Source organism: Anoplophora glabripennis, unplaced genomic scaffold, assembly GCF_000390285.2.
Source record: "Anoplophora glabripennis isolate ALB-LARVAE unplaced genomic scaffold, Agla_2.0 scaffold96, whole genome shotgun sequence".
Taxonomy (NCBI): domain Eukaryota; kingdom Metazoa; phylum Arthropoda; class Insecta; order Coleoptera; family Cerambycidae; genus Anoplophora; species Anoplophora glabripennis.
In genome coordinates this window covers 426,960-449,955 of record NW_019417365.1, presented here as the reverse complement: position 1 = coordinate 449,955, position 22,996 = coordinate 426,960, and the positions used below count along the sequence as shown (strand labels likewise).

General features: G+C 34.4%; 1 protein-coding gene across 1 annotated transcript; it reads right to left on the bottom strand.

Moving 5' to 3' along the window:
• Positions 1–695: 695 nt before the first annotated feature.
• Positions 696–22,930, bottom strand: LOC108904629 (WD repeat-containing protein on Y chromosome). The gene is made up of 9 exons (XM_023456218.1): positions 22,659–22,930; positions 18,655–19,892; positions 13,822–14,176; positions 10,733–10,980; positions 8,946–9,224; positions 5,880–6,126; positions 2,194–2,365; positions 908–1,105; positions 696–803 (listed from the first exon to the last, which is right to left on the bottom strand). Exons 1-9 carry the CDS (start codon positions 22,928–22,930, stop codon positions 696–698), a joined length of 3,117 nt encoding a protein of 1,038 aa, XP_023311986.1.
• Positions 22,931–22,996: the final 66 nt, after the last annotated feature.

The window sequence follows — 22,996 nt, the reverse complement described above, 5'->3', positions numbered from 1 at the left end:
CCAAAATCAAGCGCTCTTTAAAAATTCGATAACTCAACAGCCGTTAAAGATAGCGACCTCAGTTTTTTTTCAAAAACTTCTGCAAACATTAGGCTACCATTCACTGCATATATGGTGACTTTTTTAATATTTCACGTACCTACCTTCCATTCCCGCATCTTGAAGTTTTAGATGCAAGAATTTGTTATTTCTAACTTCACGCTCAATTTGTGAAAAATTTGTTGACTTTTTTAAAATTCCAAATACACCATAAGAACCGCTCAAGTTTATACTACAATTGTCTAAAAAATCGAATCGATAACTTATTTCATTCCGTAAATAATGCTCTGCTGCATGTTTGGAAACGCACGAATTTTCGAATGACACCTCGGCCATTCTTATGGGCCATTTTAAAAGTTCGGTCTTACTAAAAAAGTTGTAATCTCCCACTTCTTATAGCTAAAAACATACTCTACAAGATGGTATAAGTTTCATCTGGTTATACTTCAGGGTCACTCAAATTAATATTTCGACACTGATTTTACTCCATTATAGGTTCAGTGGGGGCGCACATAGGCAACGGGATAACAACTCGAAAAGCCATACCTACTTTAAATAATAGCACGGGCCCTGAGAGCCTTAAAATCGCAATTTAATAATTGCACCCAAATATATTCTATAAAGATATATTTCCGACATAAAACACGTTCACAATTTTATGACTTGTCTTCACTGCTTCCTTGCAATTTATGTTTACGACAAATATCGTCTGAAATTTCAATAGGCACAAGTCCTGGCATAATTAAGTGCTGATAAACAGGAATCTAAAAATTAAAAGGAATATATTTTGAAAACACCAATACAAATAACATTTTTAACAAATCATCCTGAAAATATGATATATATTTAACTGAAGCGATTTACTTACATAAGGGAATGACATATCAAATATCACGTCCTTCGGATTTACTGTTCTCTCTGGAAGTGTGTAATAATTCCCTAAAAGCGGGTCTTCGAGCGGCTTTCCATAAATCTTCGTTTGATCGACTTGTACCAAACTATTCTCAGCTCGTTTTTGTAATTGTTTTATAGTAAGTTTTTTCTCGAAAGAACCACCAGAAAGTACCTGATGAAATAAATTTTATTGAACTTTGCTTTTTTGTGAACAAGTACACTTAATATGAAAGTATTATATTCAGAAATAAGTACCCTTCGTAAAAAATTAAGGGGGATATAAAAGTGCATAGTTTTCATTAGACAAATCGCTAAATTTCGAAATAAAAGAAAAAAATTGTCTAAACAAAAGTAACAAAAATTTTGAAGCCATCCCTGATACGATTTTTGACGGTCTAAACACTCGAGCAGAGTTTAGCAACAAGTATACCTTTATCTAAAAGTAAATCCCAAATGATTATTAGGTCATCGGCGTAGAAGTTGGGGTAAGAAAATCACACTTTACTACCCATTCCGACGCCACTGACCTATTCAAATTTGTAAATTTTACAGTAAATTATGTACATGTGTAAATGTTAACACCACACCAAATTTAAATCAATTTGTTATAAGCATACCAAAGATTTCGTAAATAATATGATTTTATCAACCGACCAATACGGCCCTGTACAATGAAAATGGTGGGACATAGGCCAATGGTTTATAAGGCAATTCTGAATTATTTATTGCGTTCTATTTGTACTTAAAGTTTGATTCACTCGAACTGAAACACCCTGTATATTAAGGACATTAAGGTCCATCTTACACTTGTAACAAAATGAGACTTTTGGAATAAAAACTTTTTTCTACAAAACTGTTAAAAGTGGGCTTTTTAATTGTCATTTTTGATGTTAAAAATGTCATTTAACACTAGTGTTAAAAGTAAATCAAAGTTTATTTAAATCATAAACACTGCGATCTGTGTGGTATTTTTTGATTTCTTATTTTTATTGAGTTTAAAGTTCTTCCGATTGTTTTGTAGAAAAAATAGTGTATGATATACGTGTTAAAAGTGATTTTATTTTGTTCGTGAAGTTAAAAAACTCGCTACGCTCGTTTTTTAATCATCTTCACTCACAAAATAAAATCTTACTTTTAACACGTATATCATAAATAGCTATTAATTAGTTTTTCTTTTTCGAAAATAGGACTCTTCAAACCATAGTTTTTACGAAACGTACTTATTTCTGAAATACACTGTATAGTATATTTATATGTTACCCTCAAGGTGGTAGAACTAGCGACTTTCTTTATATCTGGAGGAATACTAAATTGAAAAGTGGGTGGAACTGGTTGCCCTTGTCGAATATTCTTCCAAGGCTTGAACGTACCAATGGTCTGTAAATATCGACCTCCCAACGTCCACATTCTTACGCTAAAATCTGCACTGCAACTAAAAATAAGAAAATTTTCTCAGATGATAAAAACATAAGTACATTTTGTGGAGCAAAAATTAATCAAATTTTAGTGGTAGGTACAATTTCGGACAAAATATTTCTCAACTAAAAAAACGAAAATAAAACGAACTGAAAATGTAAAACGATGTTTTAAAAATTCAGTTATTATGCAAATCAGATTCACACGTTAGCAGAACAATTTCAGTCTCTTCCAAATCAAGTACACCTTGTTGGGACTGTATAAATGTGTATCACAGACCACATTCACAGACCTTAAGACTTAAGAGGTACCACCACCACCACCAGAGCAGAGGTACCATCCACAGACCTTAAAGAGGTGCCCATCAAGCTCATAAGAACGATGAGGATTGTTATTTCTTATGTGGAGTACTGTACAATTCGCGGTGTTAAGGGATAGACACCAGGTACTACTATACCAGCGTTCGATATCATTAAGATTACTCTTATTACAGTCATATTGATCTAGGGGGTTGCCATACATTTTAGTATCATCAGCATAAAAAGAATGATATCATCAAGATCAGTTGAGTGAAGGACCCTGGAGACATATCCGAGTAGACGTCATGGAGAGAAGAATAATCAGAACCTACACGAACTCAAAAAATACCGATAAATGTTACCAGTCCAAGTAAGTAGTTGGCCACGAATTCCAAGATGATCTAGTTTTTTCTATCAAAAGCGTTCACGACGTCTAAATAGATTACATTAACATTGTAATGTAAAATTAGAAATAATGACAAAAAATCCTCAAAATTTGACTAAAAATTTGAAATTTCAAAGTGTTGTGCACAAAAACTGATTTTAATGTCGTGGCACTAAATTTTAAGTAAAACAATTTTTTAAGATGCTCTGCATTTGGCAATTTGAAACTGTTGATAATGTATTCGTTTAAATTACTAATCAGAATATTCAGATTCAGATATTAATCCAATTAATCCAATCCACTGAAGTGTGTTGGGGCATCATAGTGCATCGATCATATCTGGTCATAGAGAATAGAAGTACATCCTCGAGCAAAATAAGTAGCTCAGCTTCTAAAAGTTGCCACAGAAACATCCATCTAGTCTAAAGAGAAGAAAGATTGGTCTTATGAGATATCGTCTATGATAGCCAACCATACAACTACCTACTAAAAACTGCTGTTTCAGTAATGGCATAAAGATTTAGGAAGGAGGAATATAATAAGGAACATTCAGGTTTGAGGCAATTTTCATAACGCTTGTTTTAGGTTCCTCTGCAATTTCGTTTAAAATAGCTTCTTCAATTTCTGGTGTTCTTTTCATTTTCAAAATGTTAAAAGAAAACCATCATCAGAGTACAATATTGAACAATCTATATATTGAAAAATAATCATTTTTGGACCACATGTTTATATGAAGTTTTCTCCACAAATCCGCCTTAGCAACATACTTTTAAAATATCTACTTGGTGTTTTGGTACACTCTATATATTTTTGTAAAACATGAAACCCGTGTTTTAATCCCAATATATTTTTGATTTGTAAAATAGTTAATTTCATGAAGTTTGAAGTGTTTATTTTCTGCCGATGTTAGTAGGTTATTTAATATTCATTCATTAATATTAACAAATACAGAAACCAAAAAAAAAAACATTGAAATCAGGATAAAAAATGTTCTATAAAAATTAATTTCGCATTAGTATTAGATACAGCTAGATTTAACTGGTTTGGTGGGAAAGGACCCATAAATACACTGTGTCCCAAAATGATGGAACAAAATTCATATTTTTTTTCCAGTTGAAATTTTAAAAAATCGCTGAAACAGGTCAATTAGTAAATAGAAATTGACACTTTTCTGAAATATTTTCTATTTTTTTTTAGCCATGTTTGACAGACCTATAACATTACCGACATTTTTTTAAACAAGACGCTCTATATTTTATAGTATATAGAGCGTCTTTTAAAGACGAATACATACAGCGGTATAAGATTGTAAGTACCTAATTTTTTGTCATAGTTGCCAAAAATAGAGGAATTAAATGAAAACAATAATTTAGTGCCACTTTTTATTTTATTACAGTAAATGTTCAAATGGACCCCATTAACCATTGCACTATGCCCAATATGGTGTTCAAAGTTATCAATTTGATTTTGAATAACATTTGGTGCTATGTTTCAATCCTTCGATAGGTAGTGTCTGGTCTATTCACATATACTTTGTTTTTTAGATAACCCCACAAAAAAAATCTAGTGGGGCTAAGTCAGCGGAGCGTGGTTGCCATTCAAGCGGCCCTCAGCTGCCTACCCATCGATTTGGGAAAACTTCATTAAGGTAATTTCTTACATCAGGGCATAAATGTGGAGGGGCAGCATATGGTTGGGACCAGACATCACCAGCAGGCATATCGGAATCAGCCGAAAACGCAAAAAATCCAAATGAATGTCGCCTGTCAAATTGCCCTCAATAAAATAAGGTCCCAGTATGCGATTTTCTACTATTCCAGCCCAAACATTTACTTTCTCCGGCCGTTGTGCATGTTTTTCTTGCATACAATGCGGATTTTCTGGGATCCAAAACGTAGTATTTTGCCTGTTTCGGTTCCGTTTAAGCAAAAACTTGCTTCGTCAGTGAAAATTATGTGATTTTGGGTTGTCTTTCAAATAAATTTCTAATTTCCTTGAAAAACTGTAATCTTCTGTATGTGTCAACTGCCCATAGTTCTTGTAAGACGTTAACTTTGTAAGGATGTCACTTTTGAGAGTTCAGAGTTCTGTGAACTGAGGACTACGACAAGTTGAAGTTGGCTAAGGTAGATCTAATGGATGAGAGAGGATTTTCAGTAACAGGGAGCATCACATTTTGACGGTCATTTTCGTTTACCATTCTTCGCCTTCCTGATCCAGGTAAATTTTTTAAACTTCCAGTTTCTTCAATCTTTTTAGATACTTTACTTCTTTCAAATTCAATATCAATTTTAAATTTCGTCCGCACGCTTTAAGCGTTATTGCTGTTTCTGAATAAAGGGCATTAAAGGAGAATTAGTGGAAAGTTATTTGGTTATACCCACGAATAGTGTGTTTATGGATGTGTTTTTTTATTGTTTAAAGTAAGTAGAAAAAGATTAATAAAGAGTAGGTACGTTTTTTAAAGAAGAAACTGTGATTGTTTGGAATAGTCGTCAGTACGACTTAAAAGACAATATTTTACATTTTTTTGATAACTATGCCAAAAAAGTAGGTATAGTATAACCTTATACCGCTGAATTCGTCTTTAGAGGAGCTATATATTTATATAAAATATAAAGCATCCTATTTAAAAAAATGTCGGTAATGTTATAGTTCTGACAAACAAAGCTCAAAAAAATGGAAAATATTGCAGAAAAGTTACAGTTTTTATTTACTAATTGACCTGTTTCAGCGATTTTTTAAAATATGAAATGGAAAAAAAATATGAATTTTTTTCCATTATTTTGGGACACAGTGTATTTTACTTTAGGTGTAACGGAAAAATAGACAGTTACAACAAATACCTTAAAAGAATTTGGCACTCATCGATATAAGTCAGTCCTGAAACAGGCATGAAATGTCCCTTGAAGCTGTTAAGTAAGACGGGTTTTGCCTGGTCTGCCGCCATTCTTGCTGCCCTTCCCATGAACGTATTTCCCCACATGAAGGGAAACATCAACCTATACTTTGGCATGCATGTACGCTCTTCATCTGCGGGTGATACACAATAGTTTTTCAATAGCCAAGTTTTAATGTAGCCGACTGTAGTTCCTAGGAATCAACATAGAAGTTAGCCAAAGTACAGTTTTGCTGTCGCCTCAGAAATTGAAATGTAACAAAAACATAATAGTCCAATCAATAGGTAGAAGAGCTTACAAAAAATACAACCTGGAAACAAAAAATATGGTGAAATAGTATTTTTCATGTGGCGCATAAACAGCGAAGTTAACCTAAAAAATTCATAAAAGTAAAAAAAACGGTTTTTCGCTAATAAAAAAAAACTCCAATCGAAAAAAGTTAAATGAGAAAGTTGTAGCTATTAAAAAAAACAATCGATCCGTATTTTTAAACATTGCTATATTACTTTTCGAGATATATCGAAAAAACCGTCAAAAATCAACTTTTTTTTGTTTTTGCTGTATCTCTAGCAAATTAAAATTTTGAAGCTTGTTACTCGCTGTAAATGTAGCCCTCGGCAAGCAAAAAAAGTACCTTTTTTAAAATTAAAAAATATTAAAAATTTTTTGAGTTATAAGGATTTTTCGAAAAAAAGGTCATCTCGAAGATTAGCTCTTCTTGCTCGACGAATAGTCGTAGAGAAACGAATCACGGCTCATTTTTTTTCTTACGAGTTGTACTTTCATGGTAAAAAAGAGTGAACGATTTTATTCATTTCAAGTGTCCAAAGATGATTTTAAAAACAGTGAAAATTTTTTGGTCGCGTTTTTCTTGAATATCTTTTTTATTTTTCGATAATGTCTATTACAGGAATCGATTTTTACACGAATTTAGAAAAAAAACGTTGCTCTGCGACCTTCTGGACCCGAGATAATTTTTTTTTTTCAAAAAATTCCAAAGGCCACTATTTAAATGCTACAACGTCCATTCTTACAGAGATTGAAGTTAAAGACTTATGTTTTCAATAAAAAAATACTGAGGCTCATTTTAGCCACTTCTGCATTTTTAATTGTGCGTCAAACCGAAGTATTCGAGCGCGGCGCGAGCTAACTGTAGCGGGCGGCGGAGTGGGGGTAACGCTACTCGGCTGCTCCAGAACCTGAATTCGCGCCTTCAAAAGCGCTCTTACTTTCAAAATCTTCATTATCTCGACTTCTAGACCACGTACAAAAATTCTTTTGTAATTAATTTAGGGTAGCTCGACGAGATAAAACAAAATATGACGTTTACGACAGCTTCAAAAACATAATTACCTTTGAAAAAAAATATCATGTAGCTTCGTCAGCGGTTGCAAAAATAAAATCTGTAGTTGAAAAAAAAAATTTAAATGTGCAAGTGTTTGTTTACAATGTGATGCATCCCAATGTGAAAATTTTAAACTCCGAACATCCAATTAGACAATGATTCATTTGACGCATTGATGCTACGAATTATGTGGAAAATGAAGTTGATAGCGTAGAAAATATATCAAACGAAACCATGGAAGAAGAAGAAAATGAATCACAATCGAGGGAATTGAAGAGAAGAAGAATTGAAACATAAAAGTGATATACTAACATAAGCTGTGAAAATAAAAAACGCAATCGACGAACATTTTTATACCACGTAATTTTCTGTACGATAATTAAATAAATATTTTGTAATACTTTTATAATCAAAAGATATAATTTCCATAAAACGTTGTATTTACTTTATTTCATAAATAACTATTGAAATGTTAACAAGAGGTGAGAGAATTTTAGACTAAACGCAAATTACATGTTTCAAAGGTATGCTTTTGAGGTCGTCGTAAACGTCATATTTTGGTTTATCTCGTCGAGCTACTCCAGATTAAGTACAAAATGATTTTTATACGTGGTCCAGAAGTGATAATGAAGATTTTGAAAGTAAGATCCCTTTTGAACGCACGAATTCAGTTTTCGGAGCAGCCGAGTAGCGTTACCCCCACTCCGCCGCCCGCTACGGTTAGCTCGGGCCGCGCTCGAATGCTTCGGTTTGACGCACAATTAAAAATGCAGAAGTATCTAAAATGAACCACAGTATTTTTTTATTGAAAATATAAGTCTTCAGCTTCAATCTCTGTAAAAATCGCTGTAGCACTTAAATAGCGGCCTGTGGATTTTTTTTTAATAAAAAAATATTTCGGCTGCAGGAGGTCGTAGAGCAACGTTTTTTTTTTAATTCGCGTAAAAATGCCAGCAATTGATTCCTGTAATAGACATTATCCAGAAATGAAAATCAAAAAAGATATTCAAGAAAAACACGACCAAAAAATTTTTACTTTTTTCAAAATCATCTTTGGACACTTGAAATGAATAAAATGGGTATCACTCTTTTTTACCATGAAAGTACAACTCAAAGGAAAAAATGAGCCCTGATTCGTTTCTCTACCACTATTCGTCGAGCAAGAAGAGCCGATTTCCGAAATGACCTTTTTTTCGACAAATCGATATAACTCGAAACATTTTGAACATTTTTTAATTTAAAAAAAAGTACTGTTTTGCTTGCCGAGAGCTACATTTGCATCAAGTAACAAGTTTTAAAACTTTTATTTGCAAGAGATATAGCAAAAACAAAAAAAGTCGATTTTTGACGGTTTTTTCGATATATCTCGAAAAGTAACATAGCAATTGATATGTTTAAAAATACGGATCGATAGGTTTTTTTGATAGCTACAACTTTCTCATTCAACTTTTTTTCGATTGGAGTTCAAGTTTTTTTATTAGCGAAAACCCGTTTTTTTACTTTTATTAATTTTTTAGGTTAACTTCGCCGTTTATGTGCCACAGGAAAAATATTTTTTGTTTCCAGGTGGTATTTTTTTTTAATTTAACATAAGACCGTGACAGATTGATTGGACTTAAAACGATATTCCTGTTAACTATTTCAAGGTCACAAATATTATTTAATACCAGTAAAAAGAAACTCGTTGTTTTCGTCTGTAGTCATCGAAATGACATAGTCGCCCGCCTTATGAATGGCAGAAAACGATGTTATGAAAGATCCTTGCACGTGATGATTCCAAACTTGTACCACTCCATTTTCCAGAGCCACCAGAAGGGTGCCGACTTCCGGATCACTTTTTCGGGCATTAAGGAAAATCATACAATGCACCGACAATTTTCTTAAATGGAAACATTCGTCTGGTACCGCTACAGTAGACACTTTTCGTCTTTTGTCTTGTCGACGAACTGAAAATGTTTCATGTTAAATGACAAATGACTAACTTTTGGAGTAATTTCATGTTATCTAACATAAAAAATGAAACAGAAATAAACACAGGCTTATTCAGAAAATAACCGAACATTATTTTTCTAAACTAAAAAAAAATTAATTTTATATATTATTGGTCCTCGTCTCTTTCGAAGTACTCCCCTCTTCTATTCACACACTTTTCCCCACAGTGTTTCTATTTCATGAAGCTTCATTTGAAATGGCCTTTAAAGTCTGTGACGAATTTACTTAGATGTCAACAATAGTCTGAAAGCGACGTCCATTCAGTCCTTTCAGCACTGATTTTAATTTCGGAAATAAGAAAAAATCACAAGGAGCTAGGTCTGGCGAGTAAGGAGGGTGAGGGACACAAAACTGACGAACTGACAAAGCTAAGTATGCAAGCGCATTGTCATGATGCAACTCTGATCTCTTTTTGCGGATATTTTCACGTAATCATTGTAAAACGCCTTGATAGTAGATACGGTTCACAGTATTACCTTGAGGCAAGATTTGAAAATGCAAAATTCCATTAAAACAGTAAGCATCACTTTGACATTGGATCGAGATTGACGTACTTTCTTGGTGGCTGGAGGTCCTTAGCCAATCCATTGTGACGATTGAACTTTAGTCTCAATGTTGTAGCCGTAAATCCAGCTTTCGTCTCCCGTTATGATCTTTTGAATGAATGTTTCATCGTCATTGGATTGTTCAACTAGTTGCCAATAAAAGTCCACACGATTTTCTGTGTTGTTCGGTCATCAAACGAGGAAAAAATTATGCTGCAACTCGATGCGTGTTCAGTTTTTCAGTCAAAATGTCATGGCATAACCCTATTGAGATGCTAACCTCTTCAGCAATGTCTCTGGCGACTTACATGCATCAAATCTTTGATTTTCTAAACATGGTCAAGTCATCAGTTGAAGTCGAATGTCTTCCTGGTCGAGGATCATCTTCAATTGACTGACGACCACTTTTTCCGTGAATGTTTTTCCCAGTTTCACGAAAAATTTTACGTTGCATCGTTGTTCCAAAAAACAGCACATTTCAAAAATCGTCACTAACATTTAAACGCGTTACACTCAAATAATATCACGAAAACCAAAAGAGATATCATTAATTCAAGAACATGTGGTTAAGAGGAGATTATGCACAACGTCATGCGGCCAATAGCATATCACTAAATTAACGCGTATTTCGGAAAGTTCCGTTATTTTCTGAACATACTTACATCGTATATGCTTTTCGTAATTTTAGTATTTCCAAATGCTTTACAGAAGCAATTAGGTAGCACTTCTTTTGATGTTAATAAATTTTAAGGAGGCAATGAAGAACTAATTAACAATATCATTCAAACATATTATAAGTAGAAGATGAATATAGAAATGAAAACATCACAACGAAAATCACCGATTTTTTTCTATTATTTTTTACATATACGCACACACTTGGTGAGAAAACCTCTTGCTATCCTTAAAAATAGTACTGGACGATACCATCGATTTCCTCTTATGGTGAATGTACTCTTCTTTAACAGGTTTCTCCGTCTTTGCTAATTGATAATGGATTTTGATTCTGGCAGTAGGATTTGACACGTTAAACTTTTTATAAGGCTGACCAGTCTCCAGACGCCATAAGATCAGTTCTCCTGCATAAGAACTAGTAGCCACAGTTTCAGGTACTCGGACAGCTGCCGAACTTATGTCTTCCGTGTGCCGCAGGTCCCAATTTTTGCTGAAAATTGGAAATAGATAGCAGAAAGGCTATACTTATATAGCTTGTACGCATCATGGATCATCAATGAATCTCTTAAAAAAATGACCGATATTTTACTTTGATGTAAGTTATATTTTATAATGCGGATTATTACTTTATTTGTCCTCAAGATGTTAAGAGGTAACAGGGCTGTATTAAAATATTTAAATTTTCTAAATAACTAAAAATCTGCATATCGACTTTATTCAAATATCTTTTTTTTATAACTCCAGAAAAAATGTCAAAACGAACTTATACCGGATGTGAACAAACACAACCACAGAGATATTTTTTCAGAAAATCAAATTAAAAGTAAATTTAATATTTTCAAAATATTTAAAGATACACTTTCTGAACTTATAAAATATCTCATTTCATGTTTGTACTTATTTTAGTTTGATACAACGACCTAAGAGACACTATATATCTCTCTTATTCATTTTGATGCAAAAATAGTTTTTTGAACATTGTATTCGTAATATGTATAAGGCGTTCTGAAAAATTATGGCATAAATTCAGGGCCTGACAGAATTTCAAAAAATATTACAATTTGTTTCCATAAACCATGGGCATATCTTTTTCCGTTTTCAAGATACAGGGCGTTGAAAATGATTTTTTAGAATCTAGTTTCGGTCCTATCTTTCACGAAATTCAACCGAATGAACTGAAATTTTGATATGTGGAGTTTCTGGGAATGCTAATTGCTCTGGAGTTATTAATTTTTGACTATATCATACAGGGCGTTCAGTACAGTACTCTGCGGGAACATTTTAGGTCCTAACTTTTTTGCGGTTAATCTTTTTGCACCTTTTGTCACTTGCTGTTATGGCAAATTTTATTTTAAAAAAGGCGCTCTTGTAAGAAGTGCTAAAATTTGCCCGTTTTCGAGAAAAACCAGTCATAGTGCGCCGAAGTCAAACAGCTAGTATCCCAAATTGTTATTTTTTATTTCAAGTAGGCTTTGGCACCTAGTCACTATTACTATTAGTTTCAGTAATAAAACTCAAAATCAAAGTAATTCTGTTAATGGTAATGATAAAAAGTAATAATTTATTTGTGGAAATGTTTAACACATACTGAATATAATTGAAAAAAAGAAAAACAACAAGAGTAACTAAACTAACAGAAAATTAAAATTTAAGGAAAATAAAATGTCCTCCAATCTTTTTTGTAATGAACACAATGTATTTTTCAAAGGTTCTGAATTATTACTTAGTTATATGGTTGAAAACATCAACAATTTTTGTCTCAAATGTTCTGCTGAATTCATTTCTGTTTCATATACTTTTTGTTTGGCAAAACTCCAAACTACATAATCAAGGGGTGACCTTGGAGGCCAGTGAATTGGAGCATCTGCACATCGACCAAGCCATCGCCCAGAAAAATTTTCATGATGCCATTCTCTGCATACTCGAGTAAAATGTGATGGAGCGCCATCATGCATGAAATAATAATTATTTTTTGCTAATAGTGGAATATCATCTTCAATAATTTCGAACAAACTTTTTCTTAAGAAATCTAAATCAAGTATGTAAATTACCATCCAGAATGTGGTATCCTATTAACTGATTCCTCATTGTGGCAGTCCAAACATTTACTTTAAATTAATGTTGAAAATGGGACTTCTTTTTGGCCCTAGGATTTTCTTCAGTCCATTATGAGTTCGAGTGACAGTCGCTTCGTCCGTAAAAAGGATAGGTCGTAGGAAATTCGGATTTTCATTTTGTCTTTCTTTCAGCAATTGACAAAAATCTGTTTGGAGCTCGTAATCTTTTGGTAATAACTCTTGCACTTTTGTATAATGATATGGGTGTAACTGTTGCTCTTTTAAAATTTCCCAAGTACCACACACGGACACATTTGCTCTTTGTGATAATTTTTTGATATTCACGAAGGTTCCTGAAATACCATATCTAATATATTTTCCTCTTTTTCAGCAGTCCTTGCAGTTCTTGGTCCTCCCGAATTTACCTTTTCTGGCTTAAACGAGCCTGTCTCCCGGCATCGCCTTTCAACGGACAAAAATGTATTTCTATTTGGTAACCTGTGACAATGAAATTTTTCCTAGTATCGCCTTACATCAGCAAAAATGTTCCCTAAACACTCGCCTAAAGGCAGCAACATATCGGTATATTCCGAGTTTGAATAATTATTACCGTTATTCATACCGTAGCAAGCAGACATTTCTTATTACACGAATTAAAATAAATACTTGTTCTGATAATAATAACACGTTTATTTGACACATTTGACACAAGCCTACTTGAAATAAAAAACAACAATCTGGAATACTAACTGCTTGACTTTAGCGCACTATGCCTGGTTTCTCTAGAAAACGGGTAAAATTTTAGCACTTCTTACAATAGCTCAAGAGCACCTTTTTTTGTTTAGAATAAAATTTGCCATAACAGCAAGTTAGGACCTAAAATATTCCCGCGTAGTACTGCCCAGAGAATTTAGCATCCCCAGAAATCCTACATAACAAAATTTCAGTTCATTCGGTTGAATTTTGTGGAAGATAGTACCGAAACTCGATTCTAAAAAATTATTTTCAACGCCCTGTATCTTGAAAACCGAAAAAGATACGCCCATAGTTCACAGGAACAAATTGTAATATTTTCTGAAACTCAATCAGGCCCTGAATTTATGCTAGTGTTTTCCAGAACACCCTGTATACTTGTAAGTATTTTGTGTTCGAGTATTTGAATATTGTATTCAGTATTCATAGATTGAATACTTTTTCTGTCGTCTTATTTGATGACTTTTCTTCGTAATCTTTAGAGAAAATTGCAGTTTTGAAGCTTTCATACTATTTATTACCTGTAAGCTCCCCCTGGACCAACTGCTTCCCCAGTATCGGCAAACTCGATGATGCGCCTATTCCATCCGGTCGCCATTATTCTATTATTCACCCAGATAACCGATTTTATCTCCGACCACTTCCACGTTTTCATGTTACGCAAACAGGTGCCCGAATTGAAACTCCAAATTTTCAGAGTGCCGTCGTGGGCTCCTGTGAGCAAACGCTGATAGCCTGGATCAAAGGTGGCCGCCGTAATTTCTACGGGTTTTATTGCTCCATGCACCAAAACCGTATGGGCCTCCCTGATGATCAGCAGACGTCTTCCGTCAAACGGATTCCAGACTATTATAAAACTGTCCAAGCCGCACGTTACTACTTTCTGAAATACGATGATGCGATGTATTTCAAAGTCATTAATATAAAGAGAAAATTACGGTCCGTACGATATTTGTTGAGATAGAATTTCAAGGAAAAGTAAAGAAACATGCCTTCGTAACTGCAAAACACAATATGCACAGCAAGCTGCTACGGTGAACGCCACGCCGCCAATGTCTTTCTACTTCCGATGTCGAATGCGGTTAATTCCAAGAAAGTGACGCAGGGGTCTTCTTGGAATTGTATCTCAACAAATATCGTACGGACTGTATTCATTTTTCACTTGTGGTGACTGTAAGTAAGGGACATACGGATATTTTCAAATAATGTTATTCAGAATATACAGGGTGATTTACAACTTATCCAAAANATCAAAGGTGGCCGCCGTAATTTCTACGGGTTTTATTGCTCCATGCACCAAAACCGTATGGGCCTCCCTGATGATCAGCAGACGTCTTCCGTCAAACGGATTCCAGACTATTATAAAACTGTCCAAGCCGCATGTTACTACTTTCTGAAATACGATGATGCGATGTATTTCAAAGTCATTAATATAAAGAGAAAATTACGGTCCGTACGATATTTGTTGAGATAGAATTTCAAGGAAAGAGTAAAGAAACATGCCTTCGTAACTGCAAAACACAATATGCACAGCAAGCTGCTACGGTGAACGCCACGCCGCCAAGGTCTTTCTACCTCCGGTGTCGAATGCGGTTAATTCCAAGAAAGCGACGCAGGGGTCTTCTTGGAATTCTATCTCAACAAATATCGTACGGACTGTATTCATTTTTGACTTGTGGTGACTGTAAGTAAGGGACATACGGATATTTTCAAATAATGTTATTCAGAATATATAGTAATATAGACGTATGCACTGTTTCTTGACGTATTTTAAGCTAATTAAACCAAACATTTTTTTAATTATAAATAATAAATAAATTACAAAAAAGTTCAAGAAAAGCATTTTAGCAAAAGAATAACATTTGGTAATATTAGCATCCAAATATTCAACTGTGTGGAACTTATAACCGTAGTAGAAACTTAGAATCCATTTGTTTTCGAAATAAGTATAATTTTTTTATAACAAATAAAGTGACTTATCACGTTATGTGAAAAATAAATTTATACTCTGTTTCAGCTATCCTAAAAAAATCCTTTGTAAAAATATTTTAAAGTAGGTATTTTCCATTAGACACATCCTGTATATGTAGACTTTTAACAAACACTAAAAATATACAATTTCTATTGTCATATTATATAAGAAATATGTAAATTCAGTCATTTTATGCATTTTGAATATATTAATCCATTGGTTGTGACACATTCTATATACTTACAGAGTCTTCATAAATAATTACAAGTCACGTAACCAGTAGTTTTATTTGGAACAGTAATTTTATATTCTTCACGGTTGCAATTAAATTTTGTTTAAATTAAAACAATAAGATCAAGATTAGATTAAAACACATCATTCTGTTTCACCGGCTGTGATTGGAGTAATTTTTCACGAGATTCTATACAACCAGTCAAATATCGCATTAATTCGAGCGTAAACATAACGGTTTGTCATTATTCATTGTAGACGAATCATTAATATTTTATTATACAGGATGTTAATTAAGTATGTACAATAAATTCAACAGACGATTATTTGAGTGATTTTTAGACAAAAAGTTCATATAAACATTAGTCCGCAGATGCTTCGTCTTCAAGATACAGGGTGCTAAACTTTTGTAAAAAAATTGCTATTTCGCAAATATCTTAAATACCCTTTACCCAATTTTGTTGTAATTTGGCAATGTTACTTGTACTGTTAAGGGGCTAATTTAACCCAAACTTGATTAGATTTGTTAAATCCAGTGGCGTCCCGAGCGGTACCTTAACGAATATTTTTGACAAAAAAAATGTACGCCACTTACTTTTTTGTAATTTTTCTTTTTTTCCTGGATTAAGCAACGAAAATTACAATTTTTTTGTCTCCTGAATGTTTTTCGTATCTTCATAAATTTTTGATGAAAAAAAAATTAAATCCACTTACTTAATTACATATTCCTGGACCCCACAAGAAACATTATGAAAAATATTCGTTAAGGTACCGCTCGGGACGCCACTGGACTTAACAAATCTAATGAAGTTAGGGTTAAATTAGCCCCTTAACACTAATTGGGTAAAGTGTGTTTAAGATATTCACGAAATAGCAATTTTTTTACAAAAGTTTAATACTCTGTATCTTGAAAACGAAGCATTTGCGGACCAATATTTATATGAACTTTTTGTCTTAAAACGACTCAAATAATCGTCTGTTGAATTTATTGTACATACTTAATTAACACTCTGTATATTTATTATATATTTATATTATACAGGGTGATTTCACTTTAAATACAGAAACTTCAGGAAGAGATTAGTTTCCAAAAAATAAGTAGAGTTTGCTTTATAGACTTTTTTCCTAGGGTATTCGAGATACGGAGTGTTCAAGTTTCCAAAAAAAATATTTATTTTCGGTCATATCTTCATATTACGATGAACAATTTGGACTTTAACCAGTGGTGTACTACTGAAGATGTCTCTCCGTTTTTTTTTGTTTCAAGACAAAAATACGCCACTGGCAGTTTTTTGTATAAATAATGTTAAATTCAGGTACTGTTACGTTAAACGAATGAAAAGTGATTCTAGGTATTTTTTAATAGTAGCAGCTGTTTAGAAGATAATTTACTTATTTGGCGATCATAATGCGCAAATTTTCTGCACTTACTCCATCAGCATAAAATCTTTTGTCTGCATTATCAATAAATAAGTTTTACGGTGATCTCGTTTTAGTATTATATCTAGCTTTGTTAATTTATTTCTGAACCTACAATACTTGTTGGGCACGAACACGAGACGAATTGTGGCAAAGAATAGGGGAAAATTGCAATCTCAGGGAAAATTATGTCATGATAAGTTAGTTCTTCTATAAATAGATTAGATGTTAAAAGTGTATCGACGCGGAAGGACTTCATTTTGGACAATTCATTGCTATAGGTCTCGTTACATAATTACTTACTCGACCTTTTTGCAAATGTTACTTTAATATTTAGTTTTGATATTTTTTCCAGAAATAACAGCCAGTTGCGTATTCTTTTCTTGGGAAAAGTGACGGGCGCTTTAGTAGCACGTCACTGGTTAAAACCAGGAGGTTTTCATCAAATAAACAGATTCATTTATAAGGAAAATTCAATAAAACGTAAAAACAAGACCAAATATCTCCTAAACGGCTGCTACTATTAATAAACACCAAGAAACATTTTTCATTCATTTAATGTCACAGTACCTTAATTGGAACATTATGTCTACAAAAAAACGCCAGTTGCGTATTTTTTTCTTAGGAAAATGGGGCAGCACCTCCTATAGCGCGTCACTGGTTAAAGCGACTAGGTTAATATCACATTCAATAAAAGGTCTAATCTAAGTGAATACGCTGTAGTAAATCCTGTCAGCGCATTATGAAGATATAACAGAAAAAAATATATTTTTTTAAACTTAACATCCTGTATCTCGAATAACTAGTCCCGCAGGAAAAATGTTTATAGAGCAAACTCTACATATTTTTTGGTAGTGAATCTAGTCATGCATTTTCTGTATTTAAAGTGAAATCATCCTGTATATATTTTTGTTACCAGTAGCAACCCGGCGTGCAATGTTGGTTATCTAAGCTCGGCGGTTACGTGGCTGGTAAACATTTATGAGGCTTTGTATATACAGATGAATTAAAATAAAAAAGCAAACCAAACCACTGTGCTGCAAGCAGCAGACAATCACTGGTTAAACTATTGTATTTTAATATTAATTTTTTAGTATCCAACAAAAATGCTTTAGGTCTTTCCATGTTTTTTTTTATACTTTAAAGTTATACTTTTGCAAGATTGCAAGATAGTCTATTTTTCATAATTTTTACTTTCGCAGCTTAGTTATTATACAAACTGTGATCACAGTATAGATAGATGAGTTGGGACAGCTGCACCTTCGCACCAAACCAATTTCAAAATTCATTCATATATTCGGTTATGTTTACTCCCTATACTTTTCTCCTATGTTACCTACATGTTTTGTGGATACTTGATCATATTGTTCCATGGTATTACCCTAATCGCTTAATACCACCACACTATTGCGAATCGTCTCCAGTAATATAGTAAACATTCTAAATCATAAGCGTGAATTGCAATATCCAGTCAATTCAAAAATTTACAATTAATTTTTTTTGCTCGTATTAAATTACCAAATTGAATTTACATCTTGAGTACGTCACCTATTACAACATTTTGATGATCACTGGCTGATTTTCATACAGATGTCAGCTGAAACTATAGTGTGAAGGCCGAATAATTTCGATGGCGGATTCTAATTCATTAATTAATCCCATGTCCTAACAGATCTATCTATACTATGCTGTGGTATTAGACCTTAATGATCATTAAAGTAGTTCTCAAAACACACTACCTTATATAGTTTATTGTAGAGGACGACTGACACTCCACCAATGTGAGTATTTCCGTCCGTATGTTCAGAACTCGGATTGGGACTTAAAGAGAGGACAGCGATCATATTGCTGCCTACGATCCACTGTCTACTCTCCGGATTGTAGAGAGCACTTATCTCACTTGAATCACCTAAATGTGTCGGTAACTCCAAATAAGTCTGCACCAAAGCTTGCATCCCGATATCCCAGACTTTTATGCATTTATCTTTCGACAGACTGTACAGCCTTTTCCCATTATCTTGAAACACCACTTGCACTATACCAGTGTGGTGCCCGTAGAAGGTGCAAGTGGCTCTGCGGGGTATGAATGGGTTCCAGATGCGTACCAAACAATCTGGACCTCCAGTTGCTACCATGTGCGCCGTCTCTTCCAAAGCAAAACACCAGGCGCCAGCGAAAATTTTGTAAACATAACTCTTCTTGCCATCCGATATATCAGTCATGATGACAGCTTTGTTGCTTTGCGAACAGGAAACTATGCAGTGTAGAGCTGAATAGTAAGACACTTGTCTTATGAAATCGTTGTGAACGAAAGGGAATTCTGAAATTGTTAGATTAGGTATTGCATGTTTAAGAGCACTCTCATAACGGACACATAGCAGTGGTATTCCTGGTTGACTTTTAAAAGGTCCTCTAGCTTCAGACTGAAATTGAATGACCCGTATACTCCCTCCCATATCTCCCATGATCAGTTTAGAAGGGACGTTTATATCAGTGTAAAATTTGTAAAACATGGTCGTTATTGCATCAGGTAAGGAGGTGATCATCACGCGTAACTCAAATTTTCTCGCGGAGGTGTCGTAGAACCTTAGATCTCTTTCTGAACTAGACGTACATATTACACTTACGTCTGGTAATACCGCCATGTCGGTGACCAAAGTAGTTTGTACTTTTAACATTGGACATGTTGATTGGGCAGACCTTTCTAATTGCATATCTAGTGACCAATAATTTACAACTCCATCTTGGCTGCAAGTAATGATGCTACCATCATGCCAATTGCACGTACGGTCTAATTTTACTGTTGGAAAAAAAGCTATCCTGTTGACTCGATGGCGGTGGTTGCTTCTCATCATCAGCGGTGGAGTTGGTATAGGCGCATCTAAGGTTTTGTATTCCATGCCAATTTCTTGTTCTTGGAAACCAAGAATAAGATAAGATATGAATTCATGCCATGTTACGTAACCATCGCTGAAACAAAATCACATTGTACCCCCATATACAGGGTGTCTCATAATTAGCTGCCAACCCTGAACAGGCCGATTCTATGATCAAAACTAAGTAAAAAAGTTCATATGAACATGGGTCCGGAAATGCTTCCTAAGGGCACAGGGACCCATTGAAGAGGGAGGAATGGAAATCATTTTTTTGCAATATCTCTCAATCGCGTTGTGATAAATGAATGAAATTTGGTATACACAGCTAAATTTTGATGAGCAATTTGATGGACTAATCCATTTATTTCCACAAGGTCCATTGGGGTGGGTACGGGGGGGCCCTTGGTACTTTGCGTGTGTAACTTTTTCATCTTTGACTTTTTAACAAATTGGACAGCAAATTCCGTTTTCCCGAACTGTTTTACGTTAAAAAGGTACTCTTGTTTCAAATCGTTATCTTTAACGGTTTCTGAGAAAATCGCTCTTGAATTAATCCCACTTTGGTCAATTTCATAGTAATTTAAACAAAATAATCAAGGTATTCTTATGTCAAAGTATTGTCAACCCGATTGCCAATTTAATAGTTCTAAGCGAAAAAAATGGAAGAGTTTACGGGACAAGAGTTAGTTGATATGATATTTATTTATGGCTTTTGCGATGGTAATGCTGCAGCGGCAGAACGCGAGTACGGGAGAAGGTTTCCAAACCGAAGGCTGCCATCAAGGAGGACATTCCCTACGGTATTCCGCAACTTAGCTGCAACCGCCACTTTTCGAAAGGCACCGGGTCAAGGACGTCCCAGGATTAATAGGGAAGCGGAGGTCCTTGACGCTATTGAACAAGATCCTACGACTAGCATACGGAACATTTCAAGGCAAATAAATGTTCCTCGGCCAACGGTACTACATATCTTAAAGATTTCCTTAACAGAATTGATTAGATGTGCTACTAACATTTCAGGTTGGAAGAATATTAAAGCGACAAGGTCTACATGCCTATCACTATCGACGTGTACATGGCTTGATACCAGAAGATTTTGCGCCACGTATGCAATTTTGTCGCTGGATTTTGTCGCTGGACAACGAGCAAGCTTCCAAAATTTTGTGGTGTGACGAAGCTACTTTTACCCGAAATGGAAAATTAAATTTTCATAATTCTCATTATTGGGAAGAAGAGAACCCACATGTTGTTCGGAGAACAAACTTCCAGCAACGGTTTTCCATAAATTTATGGGCGGGAATAATTCACGACACTCTGATTGGACCTATTGAAATTCCACAACGTCTCAATTCAAATCTTTATTTAAACTTACTTCAAGAAAATCTTCCCCAAATTCTCGATGATCTGCCTCTAAATTTACGACGTAACATGTTTTTTCAACACGATGGAGCCCCGGCACATAGTGGTCGCAATGTTCTAAATTTCCTAAACGAAAATTTCGCTGGACGGTGGATAGGGAGGCACGGACCGGTAGCTTGGCCGCCGCGTTCTCCCGACCTAACCCCGCTGGACTTCTTTTTCTGGGGATATCTAAATCAAAAAGTTTACGCCACCGAAGTCGATACCCGTGAGGAATTGCTGCAGCGTATCAATGATGCAGCCAATGAAATTCGTCAAAACCGTTTTAGCATCTTAATAGCTTCGAGAAGTGTTACACGTAGGGCAAGACTTTGTATCAGAGAAGGTGGAGGGTTTTTTGAACAGTTTTTAAAATAGCTTGTTGTCTGTTATCAAAATTAAGTTTCCATCTTATGATCCCTTCGAAAAGTGACGGTTGCAGCTAAATTGCGGAATACAGTGAGGAATGTCCTCCTTGATGTCAGCCTTCTGTTTGGAAACCTTCTGCCGTACTCGCGTTCTGCCGCGCAGCATTACCATCGCAAAAGCCATAAACAAATCATCATATCATAATTGTTCTACATCAATAATGTGTATTACTGATTACGTATTAAATTATTATTATTATTTTTTGTTTAAATTACTATGAAATTGACCAAAGTGGGATTAATTCAAGAGCGATTTTCTCAGAAACCGTTAAAGATAACGATTTGAAACAAGAGTACCTTTTTAACGTAAAACAGTTCGGGAAAACGGAATTTGCTGTCCAATTTGTTAAAAAGTCAAAGATGAAAAAGTTACACACGCAAAGTACCAAGGGCCCCCCCGTACCCACCCCAATGGACCTTGTGGAAATAAATGGATTAGTCCATCAAATTGCTCATCAAAATTTAGCTGTGTATACCAAATTTCATTCATTTATCACAACGCGATTGAGAGATATTGCAAAAAAATGATTTCCATTCCTCCCTCTTCAATGGGTCCCTGTGCCCTTAGGAAGCATTTCCGGACCCATGTTCATATGAACTTTTTTACTTAGTTTTGATCATAGAATCGGCCTGTTCAGGGTTGGCAGCTAATTATGAGACACCCTGTATTAACAATAATTTTGTGTAATAGCAAGTGTCCTTTTTTAAAAGTGGGGCGAACTATTCCTGAATGATAATAAGCAAATAACACAGAAATTATTATTTTCTTGGAAAATGTTGATTAGCTACCTATCTAATGAAATATCTACTTATACACATTTGCAATTCGTTAATGCCCATCATAACTGGTAAGACGGCAACCATTAATACACTGTTTCTTTTTCAGACTAATTGACATTACTGACACCAATATTGTTCGTAATCATAATATTTCAATAACATGAATATATGTGAAAAAAATATATAAAATATTATTTTCGAATCATGTCAATATTGACGTCACGTGAAAAAACTCAAAAGTGAAATATTTTTACCAAGAAGAATTCATTTGCTTAAATAGAGTATCATATGTTTTATCATCATATTCGACACTGCCGTATTCGTACAAAACTTCCTTCAGTTCGTCTTTATCCATCCTTCTACCTTCCTTCGTATCAAAAATTTCATGTAATTCCGTTATTTCCGTTTCGTCCAACAACTGATGAAGTTTTAATTTCATCAGCTTACATTTCCTTTCCCTCTTTGGGGTTTGGACATTTTTAGGCTGTTTTTTCTTGCCCTTAGTATCTTTAATATTTGTTGACATGTTGAGATAAAACTGATAACAAACAGGTGTAAAAATTATATTAATCAATAATTTCGTTCCCATGGT